The sequence below is a fragment of the Heterodontus francisci genome, chromosome 30 (genome assembly GCF_036365525.1).
Source record: "Heterodontus francisci isolate sHetFra1 chromosome 30, sHetFra1.hap1, whole genome shotgun sequence".
Classification (NCBI taxonomy): Eukaryota; Metazoa; Chordata; class Chondrichthyes; order Heterodontiformes; family Heterodontidae; genus Heterodontus; species Heterodontus francisci.
Window position 1 is genome coordinate 55,890,941 of NC_090400.1, and position 15,154 is coordinate 55,906,094.

Here is a 15,154-nt window from a genome sequence, read left to right on the forward strand (position 1 = left end):
AGTATATATCCAATTCCCTTTTTGAAAGTTTCTACTGAATCTGCTTCCACTTCCCTTTCTGGGCAGCACATTCCATATCATAACAACTTGCTGCGTAGAAAAAAATTCTCCTCATTTGCCCCTGGTTCCCCCTGCCCTATTTTGTGATCTCTTTGAGGATGCAAATTGTTTTCTCAGTTAAGGCAGTTTTTTTGTTGTGGGCTAGTGTCCTCTAAGACTTACATAGCACTTGAGTTGAGAATGTTGAAACATTTCATATTTAGAGGTGACTTTTATCCAGCCTAGGTTGACTTTGAACATGGAGGCCAGAGATAAAAGGATAGTGTGTTAGTTCAGTTCTCAAAAATATACCTTTCAAGTCATCACAGAACAGAATCCTGGCAGGTAAGTTTTAATAAGAAATTTGAACTGCTGTAGTATTTCCAATGTTGCTGGTACTAACCATTGATCTGAGAGCTGTCAAGAATTTCCAAGAGCCTTGCAGAATAAAGAGTCACCAGTGAGCTATACATTGAGATTTTCAGCTACTTCTATTTAACAGATAGGTACTTCAAAGATGAAGATATTAAAGTACTAGCTTTAGCCGTAGCCTTATCATTGATCCTGCTGTTCACAAAGTTTGTTTTTCTGCGACAATGAAATAATAACTTATCTTTGGATATAATGAATGCTGCAAGGTTTTCTTATAGGAGTAACCCAGTGCAGTCACAGAGCATATAGGAGGAGTTAGAAGAATTGACTGTAAGAAAGGTTTTCAGGAATTTTTTAAATGATGTGGGGTGGGGGTGGGGTTGAAGTAGCAAAATGAAGGAATTTTCTGGGAGTAGAGCTACAATGGCTGAGAGCTCGATCAGAAATGGAGGAACAGAGAATGCAGGCATATAGGAGCCCATTATCAGAGGAAGAAAGATCATAAAGCTGTAATGGGGGCAGCTGCCGAATTTGGGTGTAGTGAGGCCATGGAAGTAATTGACCGAAGAGACTAGGATTTTAAATTCATTGTGGTATTTGTTGACACTTGAAACATTAAGTTCTCTTTCTCATTTACATGTGACTTACTTATTTCCAATACATTTTGTAGTGCCTCTTGCTTACAGTTCCCTCCGTGGCTCACCACACCCGATTTGACTATGGACTCCTTTGCATCCATGTGGCCAACTGTGTTGTTGCAATCTCTTGTACATTAATGTAGCAAAACGTCTTGCCAGATCTTTACCATGGTGACCCAGATTCTTTGGAAACTTAGCCTGAATGCCTTTTGTGCCTGTACAAAAATATGTTTGGAATGCAGTGTCTATTCCTCTATAAAATCTTTGATGTCTTTATAGTTCCTCCTGAACAGTGGATGCCCTGGTACAAGGAAAGACTAGATGGCAGGAAACACCTCTTACCTCAGCAGCCAGCAGCATACCTTAGTACAGTCCGTATGGTTCGATATTGCCAACGAGCTGGAATCCGTCTCCAAATTTCCCAAGTCTATGGGTTGAAAGGTCAGTGCATTATTCTGTATTTCACTCCCCACAACACAAATGTAATATGGATTTGACAAAAAAAGGATTATTGTCTGTGGTTGAAGTTTTAATTTATATTTTTGAGTGTTGGAAACAGCATGTGAGGGGTTAAAACCCAAAGTCACACAGGATATTTCTCAAATGACAAAGCAGCAGCTCAGAATTCTGATGGGCTGCCTGTGGTTGGTTTCACAAAGTGTGAAGTTAGCCAAAACTCAATAGCAAGTGTAAGATGATAATTGGTTTAAATGACCATGTCATTACAGAAGGAGACCATTCGGCCCATCAAGTCCATGCCAATTGTCTGTGGAGCAGGGTTGTCCAACATATGACCCGCAGGCCTGGATCCAGCCTGCCAAAGATTTCCTTCTGGTCCTTGGGTGTAAACTGTACCCGGGCCGTTCCTCATCCTCACCAGGGCTTCATGACTGGAAATGGAAAATTTACCATTGTCTTCTTATTGCAGAGCAGCCTTTTAAAAGCATCATGCTGTCAGTTTAACAGCTGACAGCTGTCAAAGCAGGAATACACCTCCCAACTTCGGACAGAATCGGGGTTTGCTGACTTTTTTTAAAAGCCCACTGGAAAACCCCGAATCTGTTCAATGTTGGGAAGCGTCTTCCCGCTTCAGGAGCTGTCAGCTTTGAAACTGACATCGCGATGTTTTTAAACAAACTGAGCAACCACAAAGCTGCTGTGCTGAGCGCTCCTGCTCCCTACAACTGTCAGAGAGAGGGGAGGGGGAAGTGAGGGGGAGAACAGAGAGAGGGGGGGGACATAGAGAGAGAGGGGGTGACACAGAGAGCAAGGACGACACAGAGAGGGGGAAACACAGGGAGAGAGAGCGACACACAGAGAGAGATCAAGGTCATTCCTGACAGATAGATATCTATTCAGAATACTCCGCATTGCTGCAACAAGTGTGCGGGCAAACAAGCAAAACCAATGAAAGGTATGTCACTAAGTCAGTTTTCAATATAGCGACGAGAAAGTAAGTCAATAAATTAGTCCTGTTAAAACTTCTTCACAAAAACGTACATTTGTTGTTGTTGTAGTTATTAGTAAGATAATTTCTAATGCCTTTATCTTTCAAAATTTGCTCACCGGCCACATGGGCCGAGCAAAAATCGTAATGCGGCCCTCCGCCCTAAAAGGTTGGACAACCCTGCTGTTAAGCAATCCAGTTAGTCTCATTCCTCTGGTCTATTCCTGTAGCCTTGAAAGTTTGGCTAGAGTTTTACGTTGGGCGGGAGACCTCCGCCAGGCCAGTGGAGCCATGCCGGGATTTGTCGCTTCTCAGGCCCTTAATTGGCCATGGGCAGGACTTCCACCTCCTTGAGGCAGGAAGCACCAGGACCAGTGGCCACTGCTGGAACTACACCCAGCCATCGCAAGCAAGGTGAAGGACGGCCCCAGAACAAAGGTAAGTTTTTGGTTCTTCACCGGGGACAATCGACCGGGCCCCAGCGAGGCAAGGGGCGTCAGTTGGAGGCAGGGGGGAGTGTCGTGCAGTGGGGATGGTTGGGGCTTCGGGGGCAGCCCTCCGTGGGGCACAGGGTGCCCGATCAGGAGGGCCCCCCAGCCCACAAGAAGGCCGCCAGCTTTTACCTAACGGTGTCCTTGGGCCTTTGTCGTCTGCCCGCGGAGAGTAATATACCTGCGGCGGCAGGAGGAGGCCCTTAAGTGGCAGTTAATTGGCCACTTAAGGGCCTTGATTGTCCTAACGTGGGCGGGGCGTTTCCCGCCACCGCTGCCCCATGTAAGATTGCAGCGGGTGCAGGAGGAGGTCGGGAACGGCCACCCCCACCTCCCACTCAATTTTACATCCCCCCCCACTGCACCAGCCTGCTTGTTGGGGGACTGTAAAATTCCAGCCTCTATTTCCCTCAAATGCCCGTCCAATTTCCTTTTGAAATAATTAATCGTCTGTGCTTCCACTACCCTCATAGGCAGTAAGTTCCAGATTATTATCACTCGCTGTGTAAAAAAGTTCTTCCTCACATCCACCTGCATCTCTTGCCCCAAAACTTAAACCTTAAATCTGTGTCCTCTAGTCCTTGTACCATCAACCAATAGGAACATCTTTTCTTTGTCTACCTTACCTAAAACTGTCAAAATTTTGTACACCTCTTATCAAATCTCCCCTCAATCTCCTTTGCTTCAAGCAGTACAACCCCAGCTTCTCCAACCTAACCTTGTAGCTAAAATCCCGCATCCCTGGACCCATTCTGGTAAATCTCTTCTGCACCCTCTCAAGGGCCCTCACATCCTTCCCAAAATGTGGTTACCAGAACAGGACGCAATACTCTAGTCATAGCCTAACCAGAGATTTATATAGGTTCAGCATTACTTCCCTGCTTTTGTACTCAATGTCTCTACTTATGAAGTCCCAAGTTCCCATATGCTTTGCCAACTACTCTCTCAATATGTCCTGCCACCTTCAAGGATCTGTGTACGTGGATCACAAGGTCCCTATGTCCCTGCACACTCTTTAAAACTGTGCTATTAGGTCTAATTTGCCTCTCCTGTCCCTTCTGCCAAAATGCATCACCTCACATTTTTCTGTATTAAATTCTATCTGCCACTTGTCTGCCCATTCTGCTAGCCTATCTGTGTCCTGTTTTGCAATTGATTGGTATCATTCTCACTGTTTGCCACACCTTCAAGTTTGATATCATTGGCAAATTTTGTCCTGTATTCCAAATTCCAAGTCATTTTTATATATATCAAAATTGCAGTGGTCCTAAGCACCGAAACTTAGGGAACACCACTGTCTACCATTCTCCATTTTCAAAAACAACCATTTACCACACCTCGCTATTTTCTGTTCTTAAGTCAAATTTTTTATCCAAGCTGACACTGATCCTCCAATCCCATGCACCTCAATTTTGTTAACCAGCCTTTTATGTGGTATTTTGTCAAACGCTTTCTTAAAATCCATATGGACAACATCCATTGCATTCCTTTCATTAATCTTCTTTGTTACTTCATCAAAAAATTCAATTAGATTAGTCAAGCACTATCTGCCTTTTACAAATCCATGCTGGCTCTTCTTAATTAACTCAAACTTCTCCAAGTGCCTGTTAATTTTTCCCTGATGATTGTTTCTAAAACCTTACCCACCACTGATGTTAAACTGATCAGCCTGTAGTTACTAGGAATGTCCTTACACCTTTTCTTGAATAAGGGTGCACATTTGCCACTCTCCAATCCTCTGTCCCTTCTGCTATCCCCACTCCTACTTCCTTTAGTAACCTGGGATACAAACTATCTGGACCAGGCGACTTATCCAGTCAAAGCATCGCCTGCCTGTTCAGAACATCCTGCCTATCAATTTTCACCCTATCCATTAGCTGTACATCTCCACTTTCACTAATATTTTATCAGCATCCTCTTCCTCAGTAAACACGGATACAAAATACTTATTAAGTAGTCTAGCCTTGCGCTGTGTCTTGAAGGATATATCACCTTCTTTGTCCCTAATAGGTCCCCTCCCTGCCTCTTACTACACACTTACTATTTACATGCCGGTAGAAGATTTGTGGGGTCTATTTCATGTTAACTGCCATTCTATTCTCATGTTCTCTCTTTACCAGTCTTATTTTATTCTTCATTTCCCCTCTAAACTTATTGTATTTAGCCTGGTTCTCTCTTGAAGAATTCACCTGACATGCATCTTACACCCTCTTGTTTTTGCTTCATCATATTCTCTATCTCCCTTGTCATCCAAGGAGCCCTGGTTTTGGTTCCTCTAGCTTTGGTTCCCCTACCTTTCGCCCTTGTTGGAATGTACCTAGCCTGTGCCTGAAACATCTCCTCCTTAAAGATCACCCATTGTTCCATTACCGTTTATCTTGTCAGTCTAGATCCCCCTCATCCTATTGAAGTTCGCCCTCTTCCAATTTAGAACTCCTATTTTAAATTGTTCCTTGCTCTTTTCCAATCCTAATCTAAATCTTATGATACAATGATCGCTCTTACCCAAGTCTTTCCCAACAGACACTTAGTCAACTTGGCTCACCTCATTTCCCAGCACCAGATCCAGCAATGCCTCCTTCCTAGTTGGACCAAAAACATACTGGTCAAGGAAGTTCACTTACCTAGTGGGGGTTGGGAGAGGCAGCAGACCTGTATGGAACCTAGCCCCTCTACGCGCCAGAGTTTGAAGAAGAAGAAAAAAAAATCAAACCGTGACATCACAGGAAAGCGGTGAGTTGATTGGCTGGTGAGTATTTGCTGCTTAGGGATTGAGTCTAAACAACTGGGAGTTTAAAAACGTTAAAAATATTAAGTATTAATCACAAGTAACAAGTGCATAACTGCTGAGTTGAAATCGTGGAGGCATTGGCCACAATTTTTCAGTCTTCCTTAGACTCGGGGGTGGTGCCAGAGTACTGGAGAATTGCAAATGTTACACCCTTGTTCAAAAAAGGGTGTAAAGACAAGCCCAGCAACTACAGGCCGGTCAGTTTAACTTAGGTGGTGAGGAAACTTCTAGAAAGAATAATTTGGGACAAAATTAAAAATCAAAAGGACAAATGCAGGTCAATTAAAGAAAGCCAGCATGGATTTTGTAAAGGAAAATCATGTTTAACTAACATGTTTTTTGAGGAGGTAACAGACAGGGTTGACAAGGGCAATGCAGTAGATGTGGTGTACATGGACTTTCAAAAGGCATTTGATAGTGTCACACAAACGACTTGTGAGCAAAGTTATAGCTCATGGAATAAAAGGGATGGTAGCAACATGGATATGGAATTGGCTGAGTGACAGGAAACAAAGAGTACTGGTTAATGGATGTTTTTCGTGCTGGAGGAAGGTTTGTAGTGGAGTTCCCCAGGGGTCTGTGTTGGGACACTTGCTTTTCCTGATATATATTCATGAGCTAGACTTGGTGTACAGGGCACAATTTCAAAGTTTGCAGATGATACAAAACTTGGAAGCATTTTTAACTGTGAGGAGGATAGTGTAGAACTTCAAAAGGACATAGACAAGTTGGTGGAATGGGCAGACAGGTGGCAGATGAAGTTCAATGCAGAGAAATGTGACGTGATTCATTTTGGTAGACAGAACACGGAGAGACAATATAAAATAAAGGGTTCAATTCTAAAGGGGTGCAGGAGCAGAGGGACCTGGGTGTATGTGTGCATAAGTCATTGAAGGCAGCAGGACAGGTTGAGAGAGTGGGTTAATAAAGCATACAGTATCCTGGGCTTTATTAATAGGGGCATAGAGTACAAGAGCAAGGAAGTTATGTTGAATTTATATAAGACATGTATAAGGCATCAGTTGGAGTATTGTGTCCAGTTCTGGGGACCACACTTTAGGAAAGATGTGAGGGCATTGGAGAGAGTACAGAAAAGATTCACAAGAATGGTTCCAGTGATGAGGAACTTCAATTATGAAAATAGATTGGAGAAGTTTGGACTGTTTTCCTTGTAGAAGAGTAAACTGAGAGGAGATTTGATAGAAGTATTCAAAATCATGAGGGGTCTGGACAGAGTAGATAGGGAGAAACAATTCCCACTCGTGAAAGGATCGAGAACGATAGGACACAGATTTAAAGTATTTGGTAAGAGAAGCAAAAGTGACATGGTTAAGGTCTGGAATGCGCTACCTGAGAACGTGGTGGAGGCAGGTTCAATTGAAGCATTCAAAAGGGAATTAGACTGTAATATGAAAAGGAAGAACATGCAGGGTTACGGGGAGAAGGCGGGGAAATGGAACTGAGTGAAGTGCTCTTTTGAAGAGCTGGTGCAGACACGATGGGCTGAATGGCCTCCTTCTGTGCTGCAATAATTCTGTGATTCTGTGAAGTTCTCCTGAACACATTTCAGAAATTCCTCCCCCTTCCTTACTCTTTATTCTAACATCATCCCGCTCTCTAGTTCATGCATATCTCTGTGATTTCCCTGCAGGTTTGCTCCTCTATCTCTTTCTCACTATTTGGAAGCCTATAGAATACCCCCAATAGTGTGATCATTCTCTTTTTTGCTTCTCAACTCATACCAAATGGATTCTGTCCTTGCCCCTCTCCAAAGGCATCGGCTCTTTACAACACCACAATGTCACCCTTCATCTTTTTTTTCCCCAAAAATATACTTTATTCATAAAAATCTGTAAAAAAAATGCATTACAAAACAGTTCAAAACAGCACCAAGTTGACATTCCAAAAAGTGCAAAGGAAATCAGTTTTCTTCAATAAAGGAGTGAGTTGCCTCACCACCCTTCCATTCCATTTTACATGCCATGTACATTTTGCAGCAAACCCATATTTGGTGTATACAGCCCAAGGGGCTTCCCATGGGTCCAGCCCCTCAGTTCACTATGGTGGGAGGCCGTTACACAGTGGTGTTTCCCCATTGAGCCTTTGCAGCGGTTGCCCCAAGCTTTAGTGTGTCCCTCAGCACGTAGGCCTGGACCTTTGAATGTGCCAGTCTACAACACTCAGTCGTGGACAACTCTTTGCGCTGGAAGACCAGCAAGTGTCGGGCAGACCAAAGAGTGTCGTTCACAGAATTGATGGTCTTCCAGCAGCAGTTGATGTTTATTTCGGTGTGCGTCCCTGGGAACAGCCCGTAGAGCACAGACTCCTGTATTACAGAGCTGCTTGGGATGAGCCTCGACAAAAACCACTGCATCTCTTTCCACACCTGTTTTGCAAAGGCACATTCCAGAAGGAGGTGGGCAACTGTCTCTTCCCCACCACAGCCACCTCGAGGGGGGCGTGACTCCGGGCGTGCAGGAAGGATCTGACGGGGAGGGCCCTTCTCACCACTAGCTAAGCTAAGTCTTGGTGCTTGTTTGAAAGTTCTGGTGATGAGCCATTCCGCCAAATGACTTTGGCAGTCTGCTCAGAGAACCATCTGATAGGATCCACCATCTCCTTTTCCTGTAGCGCCTCAAGGACATTCCATGCAGACCACTGCCTGATGGATTGGTGGTCAAAGGTGTTTTTCCGCAGAAACTTTCACACGAAGGATAGGTGGTATGACACGGTCCAACTGGATGGAGCGATCCGTGGTAATGTGACCAGGCCCATCCTTCGCAACACTGGGGACAGATAGAACCACAGCATGTAGTAAGACTTGGTGTTTGCGTACTGGGGCTCCACGTACAGTTTGATGCAGCCGCACACTAAGGTGGTCATCGGGATAAGGGCGACGTTGGATACATTTTTCCCACCCTTATCCAGAGGTTTGAACATCGTGTCCCTCCGGACCTGGTCCATTTTGGAACTCCAAATAAAGCGGAAAATGGCTCGGGTGACCGCCACGGCGCAGGAGTGGGGTATGGGCCAGACCTGCGCCACATACAGCAACAACTTGAGCGCCTCTCACCTGATGACCAGGTTCTTACCCACAATGGAGAGAGATCGCTGCTCCCACATGCTCAGTTTATGGTGTACCCTGGCTACTCATTCCTTCCAGGTTTTGGCACACGCCCCCGCCCTTACGAACCATATCCCCAGCACCTTCAAGTAGTCTGACCTGGCGGTGAAGGGGACAAAGGATCGGTTGGCCCATTTCACAGAGAACATGGCCTCGCTCTTGCGGTGGTTTACTTTGGCTTCCGAGGCCAGTTCAAACTGGTCTCAGATGCTCATCAGTCTGCGAGCTGACAGCGGATCCGAGCAGAAGACGGCGACTTCATCCATGTACAGGGAGGCTTTAACCTGAGTGCCTCCGCTGCCTGGGATTGTCACCCCTCTTATGCCCACATCCTTCCTAATGGACTTAGCAAAAGGATCGATACAGCAAACAAATAAGACAGGGGAGAGAGGACAGCCCTGTCTGACTCCAGATTGGATCGGGAAACTTTCTGATTCCCACCCATTGATTGAGACTGCACTACTGATGTTTGTGTAGAGCAGTTTGATCCAATTGCAGATTCCCTCCCCAAACCCCATTTTGGAAAGGCGTCCATCATGTAGGTGTGCGATATCCTGTCAAAAGCCTTCTCCTGGTCCAAGCTGATGAGGCAGGTGTCCACCCTCCTGTCCCGTACATAGGCAATCATAGTAGCGCAAGACTATCAGAGATCTTCCTGTCGGGTACAGTGCAGATCTGGTCAGGGTGAGTCATCAACTCCAGAGCAGGCTTGACCTGATTGGTGATGACTTTGGACATAATCTTGTAACAACATTAAGCAGTGAGATGGGCCACCAATTTCTCACTTCCCCCCTCTCCCCCCTTTCGCTTGTAAATGAGGGTGATGATGCCTTTCCTCATGGATTCTGACATTTTTCCGGCCAGAAGCATACTCTCGTATACTTCCTGCAGGTCTGGGCCGACCCAGTCCCATTGAGCCGAATCCAACTCAACCAGTAAGCCGTCGCTTCCGGGAGTTTTACTCATCTCGAAGGACCTGACTGTGTTTGTTAGCTCATCCAGAGTTAGCGGTTTGTCCAGTCTCTCCCTCATGCTGTCATCCAAGACCTCCATGATAGATGACAGGAAGGACTGGGAAGCCATGCTGTCCATGGGCTTCATGTCGTACAGCCCAGCATAAAAAGATTTGCTAATCCTTAGTATGTCAGACTGCAAAGACGTTACTGAGCCATCCTCTTCCTTCAGGCTTCTGATCACAGGGCTCTCTGTGTGTACCTTTTGGAAGAAGTAACACAAGCACATCTCATCCTGCTCAATGGAGCAGACTCTGGACCGGAAGATGATCTTGGAGGCCTCCGTGGCAAAGAGCGATGCCTGCTGGCTCTTCACCTCTTGGAGATCCTCCTTGACCTCAACCCCCATCGACTGCAGCCGGAGCAGAGTGTGCATTCTTTTCTGGAGTCGGGACATTTCCTTCTGTTCCTCTCTCGCCTCTGAACACCTTTGAAGATAAAGAACCTCTTGATGTTCTCCTTGATCGCCTCCCACCAGTGCACCGGAGACTCAAAGACGGGTTTCACAGTTTTCCAACCTTTGTAATCCCTTTTGAGTTCCTCAATGTTCTCTGGGGTTAGCAGTGTAGCATTGAGCTTCCATGTCCCCCTGCCAACCCGCTGGTCATCCTGTAAGTGACAGTCGGCCAGTAAGAGGCAATGGTCAGAGAAGAACACTAGTTTGACGTTGGTGGATCTGACCGTGAAAGCACGGGACACAAACAGGAAGTCAATCCTGGAACGGGCAGACCCATCCACTTTTGACCAGGTGTATCTACGTTGCGCTCCTTCTGCAGGGTTGCTGAAGATATCGTGCAGCTTGGCATCTTTTACTGTTTCCATCAGGAATCTGGACGTAGTGTCCAGTTTGCTGTCGTCCCTGCTGAATCGTCCAGCTGCGTTAATGATGCAGTTGAAGTCACCGCCTAGAATGACCGGTCTGGATGTTGCCAGCAGCAGTGGGAGCTGCTGGAGGACCATCAGTCGCTCACTACATTGAGCTGGGGCATACACGTTGATCAACCGGAGCGGAGCATTATTGTATATTACATCTGTTACAAGAATGAGGCCACCTACCACCTCCTTAACTTCGGAGATGATGAGGTTGCCTCTCCGCAGCAGAGGAACGGGAATCATTTCCCCTTGACCAGATCGATGGCCCGTGGGACCACCATCACGATCATTGCCTGTAGGTGCTGAGGTGTGGTATTCCATACCCCTGCAGATACAGCAGGTCGGCTTTGACCTTGGCGAGGTAGTCCAAGGTTGAAACACCGCGTTGTGGATTTCATGCCACACATGTTAATCGAAGCAATCTTTATACCCATTTTTAAGTTAGTTGGTTGTTGCTTCCCACACCATTTGTCCTTGCTAGTCCCAGTCCTTGGGTATGTTCCTGCATACTCACAGTGTACACAAGCTGTTTCACATTCGTTAGGCTCAGAAACCCCTTCTGGTTTCTCATGGGGGGTTTGTTCTGCTGGGATGACATCGGGGGGCCGGTCCTGTAGGCAGCAAGGCTTGGGCTGTCCTCTGCTGTTGGTGTCTTTCCCTTCTGTTCCTCCTTGAAGACATCACTGCTCCCAGCTTCCCGGAGCTGGAGTGCGGCAGACGCTTTGTTGCTCTCAGTGTCCCAGAGCTGGGGTGCGCTGGGCCTATCGCTGGGTTCGGTGCTTTGGGTTTGGGGCGCACTGGGCCCATCACAGCTTCCTGTGCCCCAGAGCGGGGGGGCTTTATCTTCCAGTTCCTTTGAGTTCTGCTGCTTCTTTTGCAGGTGCTGTCGTTCCGGCCCTTCCTTGTCCAATGAGGAGAAACTGCCGTCGTATGTCTACGACTGTAGTCTCCTCGCCACTGGTTTGGGTGGTGGCCTGTTCCTTTTTTGGAGGTTTTTTCTTTGTGGTTTTCCTTTGTACCACTTGCCACTGACTAGTTTGTACATCTTCTGTCTCCTCCTCCATTGATTCTGTCTGTAGAGGAGGGGTTTCTGAGCACAGGGTAGGTGTTGGGTCACTGGTTTCAGCCGCCTCCTCTTTCCTCTCCTTCTCAGGTAGACTTTCCTTGCTGCGGAGAGGGTTGTTTGTCTTCTTCCCAGCACCAGACACATTCACCGTTCCTTCTCCCGGCCTTTCCTTGGACCTTGCCGCCTCAGCAGAACTGAGGCAGCGTTTGGGGCAGGTCTTGGTGGCCTGCCCCACCACACAGGTTACAGCACTTACTCTGCTTACAGTCCTTGATCTGATGGCCTTCCTTCTTGCAATTCTTGCAGACGACTGTGCTGCAGTTGACTGCCACGTGACCAGATTTGCCACAGGTGCGACAAACTCTGGGCTGCCCCGCATAGACCAAGAAGCCTCGACTTCCCCCAACAGCGATGCTGGAGGGAGGATGGATGATGGCTCCATTGGCATCGACCTTCAAGGTCACCTTGACCTGCCGCTTGCTGGTCCAAATCCCAAATGAGTCCTTGACATCGGTGCTGCTGCCAGCCACCTCGACGTACCTGGCATGGAAGGTGAATACATCCACGACAGGAACATGGGGGTTATAGAGGTGAATTGTCACCACCCGGTCACGTTGTGACGGCAGCATGAAGAGTGGCTCCACCATGAGGATTGACAGCAGCGCCTGGTTTCCCTTCTCCTTGAACACCTTCAGGAACTTGATGCATCCCGCCACGTTCTTGAACGTCACGTCGAAATATCCACTGCTGGGGAAGTCCTGCAGGCAGAAGATGTCCACAGCTTGGAATCCACAGAAATCAATATGGATTTTCCTAATGAAGAAGGTACGGTCAACAGGTGCACCTCCTTCCTTATCCTTCACCACCACCTGAACGGTGTTACGCACTGGCCAGAAGCTCTGGAATTGGTTCACTAAAGTAATTCAGGGAAAGGAACCTGCCCCTCTCCCCTGCACCCCCCACCCTCTGTCCAGTCTCAGTCTGACATCCATGTGACTCCCGCACACATTGCAGTTGATTCTTAATACCATCAGGACAACTAGAGACAACTTTGCCGCTATAGTCCACATTCCAGGAGCAAATTGAAAAATAATTATTTAGATGCTATGTCACAGTAATGTCATAGTTTATGATGTGAAAGGGTCCATTACATGCTTGCATTCTTTTCTTTTTGGGCCTCCTTATCTCGAGAGACAATGGATACGCGCCTGGAGGTGGTCAGTGGTTTGTGAAGCAGCGCCTGGAGTGGCTATAAAGGCCAATTCTGGAGTGACAGGCTCTTCCACAGGTGCTGCAGAGAAATTTGTTTGTTGGGGCTGTTGCACAGTTGGCTCTCCCCTTGCGCCTCTGTCTTTTTTCCTGCCAACTACTAAGTCTCTTCGACTCGCCACAATTTAGCCCTGTCTTTATGGCTGCCCGCCAGCTCTGGCGAATGCTGGCAACTGACTCCCACGACTTGTGATCAATGTCACACGATTTCATGTCGCGTTTGCAGACGTCTTTATAACAGAGACATGGACGGCCGGTGGGTCTGATACCAGTGGCGAGCTCGCTGTACAATGTGTCTTTGGGGATCCTGCCATCTTCCATGCGGCTCACAAGGCCAAGCCATCTCAAGCGCCGCTGACTCAGTAGTGTGTATAAGCTGGGGATGTTGGCCGCATCAAGGACTTCTGTGTTGGAGATATAGTCCTGCCACCTGGGTCCATTACATGCTTGCATTAGTGAATGTAAATTAGCTAATCAATTGCAACTGTAGTGTTAGACAATTCAATTTGTTCAGTTAAGTAATTTTTTTTTAAGCTTCATTTTCTTTTTGTACAGGAGATGGCCTTTACGTGAATGCTTTTGCCAGAATTCTGAAAGGAGGCAACGCATTGCGACTGCCTGAGACAGCTGAGTCGGTGGGTGGAGATGAGAAATTCTTGACCCGTCTACATGACTTTGCCAGCCTTCAGAGATCACCTCGCTGGATAGATCCAACTTGGGTAGGGAGCAGGAAATGTGGACAGAATAATGTTTAAAATACTTACATTTATATCGTGCCTCATTAGGTCGTAAAGAAAGACCTGCTTTTATATAGGGCTGTTCATGACCACCGAAGTCCCAAAGTGCTTTACAGCCAATGAAGTACTTTTGAAATGTAGTCACTGCTGCACTGTGGGAAAATGAAAATGTTTCAAAATGCTTTGAAAGCTGTGAATTACTTTTGGACTGCATTGACTGTTGTTCTGTAGGCAAATGACAAGTTCATCTGTTGATGAGACTCAAGATAGTCCAAAGGCAGATTTAAATCTGAATTTTAGATCTTTTTTCACAACAGGCTGGATTTTACAGCCACCTCCCCCCTCCTCCCCACCCTGATGGGGGGGGGGCCAGAAAATGCCTCTGGGAGAGACCCACCACGGGCCTCGATGCCAGGATGGCCCGGGCCCGATATTGCCGGCGGCAGCGAGGCCTCGTGGCAACGCACCCACTGCTCGGCAACGGGACCAGAATTTACATTATCAAATTTATTTAAATACCTCCATTAATGAGCGTCTTGCTCCGAACGTCTGTGCCGCACCGATATTAATGCTGGTGGCCGGCACTGCCACGCCTTCGGATCTCCATTCAGAGATCCGAGGCGTAACACTGGTGGGGAGGAAGGAGCAGGTAAGTTTCATTGTGCGGGGGAGGGGAGCAGGGTCAACCTATTCTGATTGGTCAAGGAGATGGTGGGAAAGGGTTGAAGGTGAAAGTTTATAAACTTTGGCGGAGGGAAAGATCAGGTACACGAGGTAAGTATTTTGCGGGGGAGGGGTGGGGTGCAAGGAATGAACTGTATGGTTATTGGGGGGGTGGGAGATGGGCTACAAACATTAATTAAATTTTTCTAATTAAATTTAACATTGCTATATCTTTCAATATTTAAACTAAATTGAAGGGCTCAGAGCCCTTTAAAAATAGCATCGGCGCCTGCACAGTGGTGCCAGCGCCATTGCCGGGGATGGAATGCCCGTCCCCTCCACGTCATCTGTGGGGGTGGGGGGGTGCAGTCTGCCCCAGCCATTTAAATCAGTCGCTGTGTTTAATATCGCGGCAGCTCCGCGACGTGCGGACTGCCATACTTTACATAATCAAATTTATTTAAATACCTCCATTCATGAGCGTCTCGCTCCCAGCATCTGTGCCGCACCAATATTGGTGCTGGTGGCCGGCATTGCCACGCCTTCGGATTTAATTGCCAGCAGCGGCAATGTAAAATCCAGGCCAATGTGTGGCTCACCAATAGGTGTCAGCTTAACTGTGTGGTTGCAT

General features: G+C 47.0%; 1 protein-coding gene across 3 annotated transcripts in view; it reads left to right on the plus strand.

Moving 5' to 3' along the window:
* LOC137346526 (uncharacterized) overlaps positions 1-15,154 on the plus strand; it is a 127,615-nt gene that overhangs the window by 93,073 nt on the left and 19,388 nt on the right. For all 3 annotated transcript variants that reach the window (XM_068009997.1, XM_068009998.1, XM_068009999.1), the window contains 2 exons: positions 1,329-1,490; positions 13,679-13,842. In XM_068009997.1, the coding sequence (XP_067866098.1) occupies positions 1,329-1,490; positions 13,679-13,842 (326 nt within the window). The remainder of the gene's footprint in view (positions 1-1,328; positions 1,491-13,678; positions 13,843-15,154) is intronic.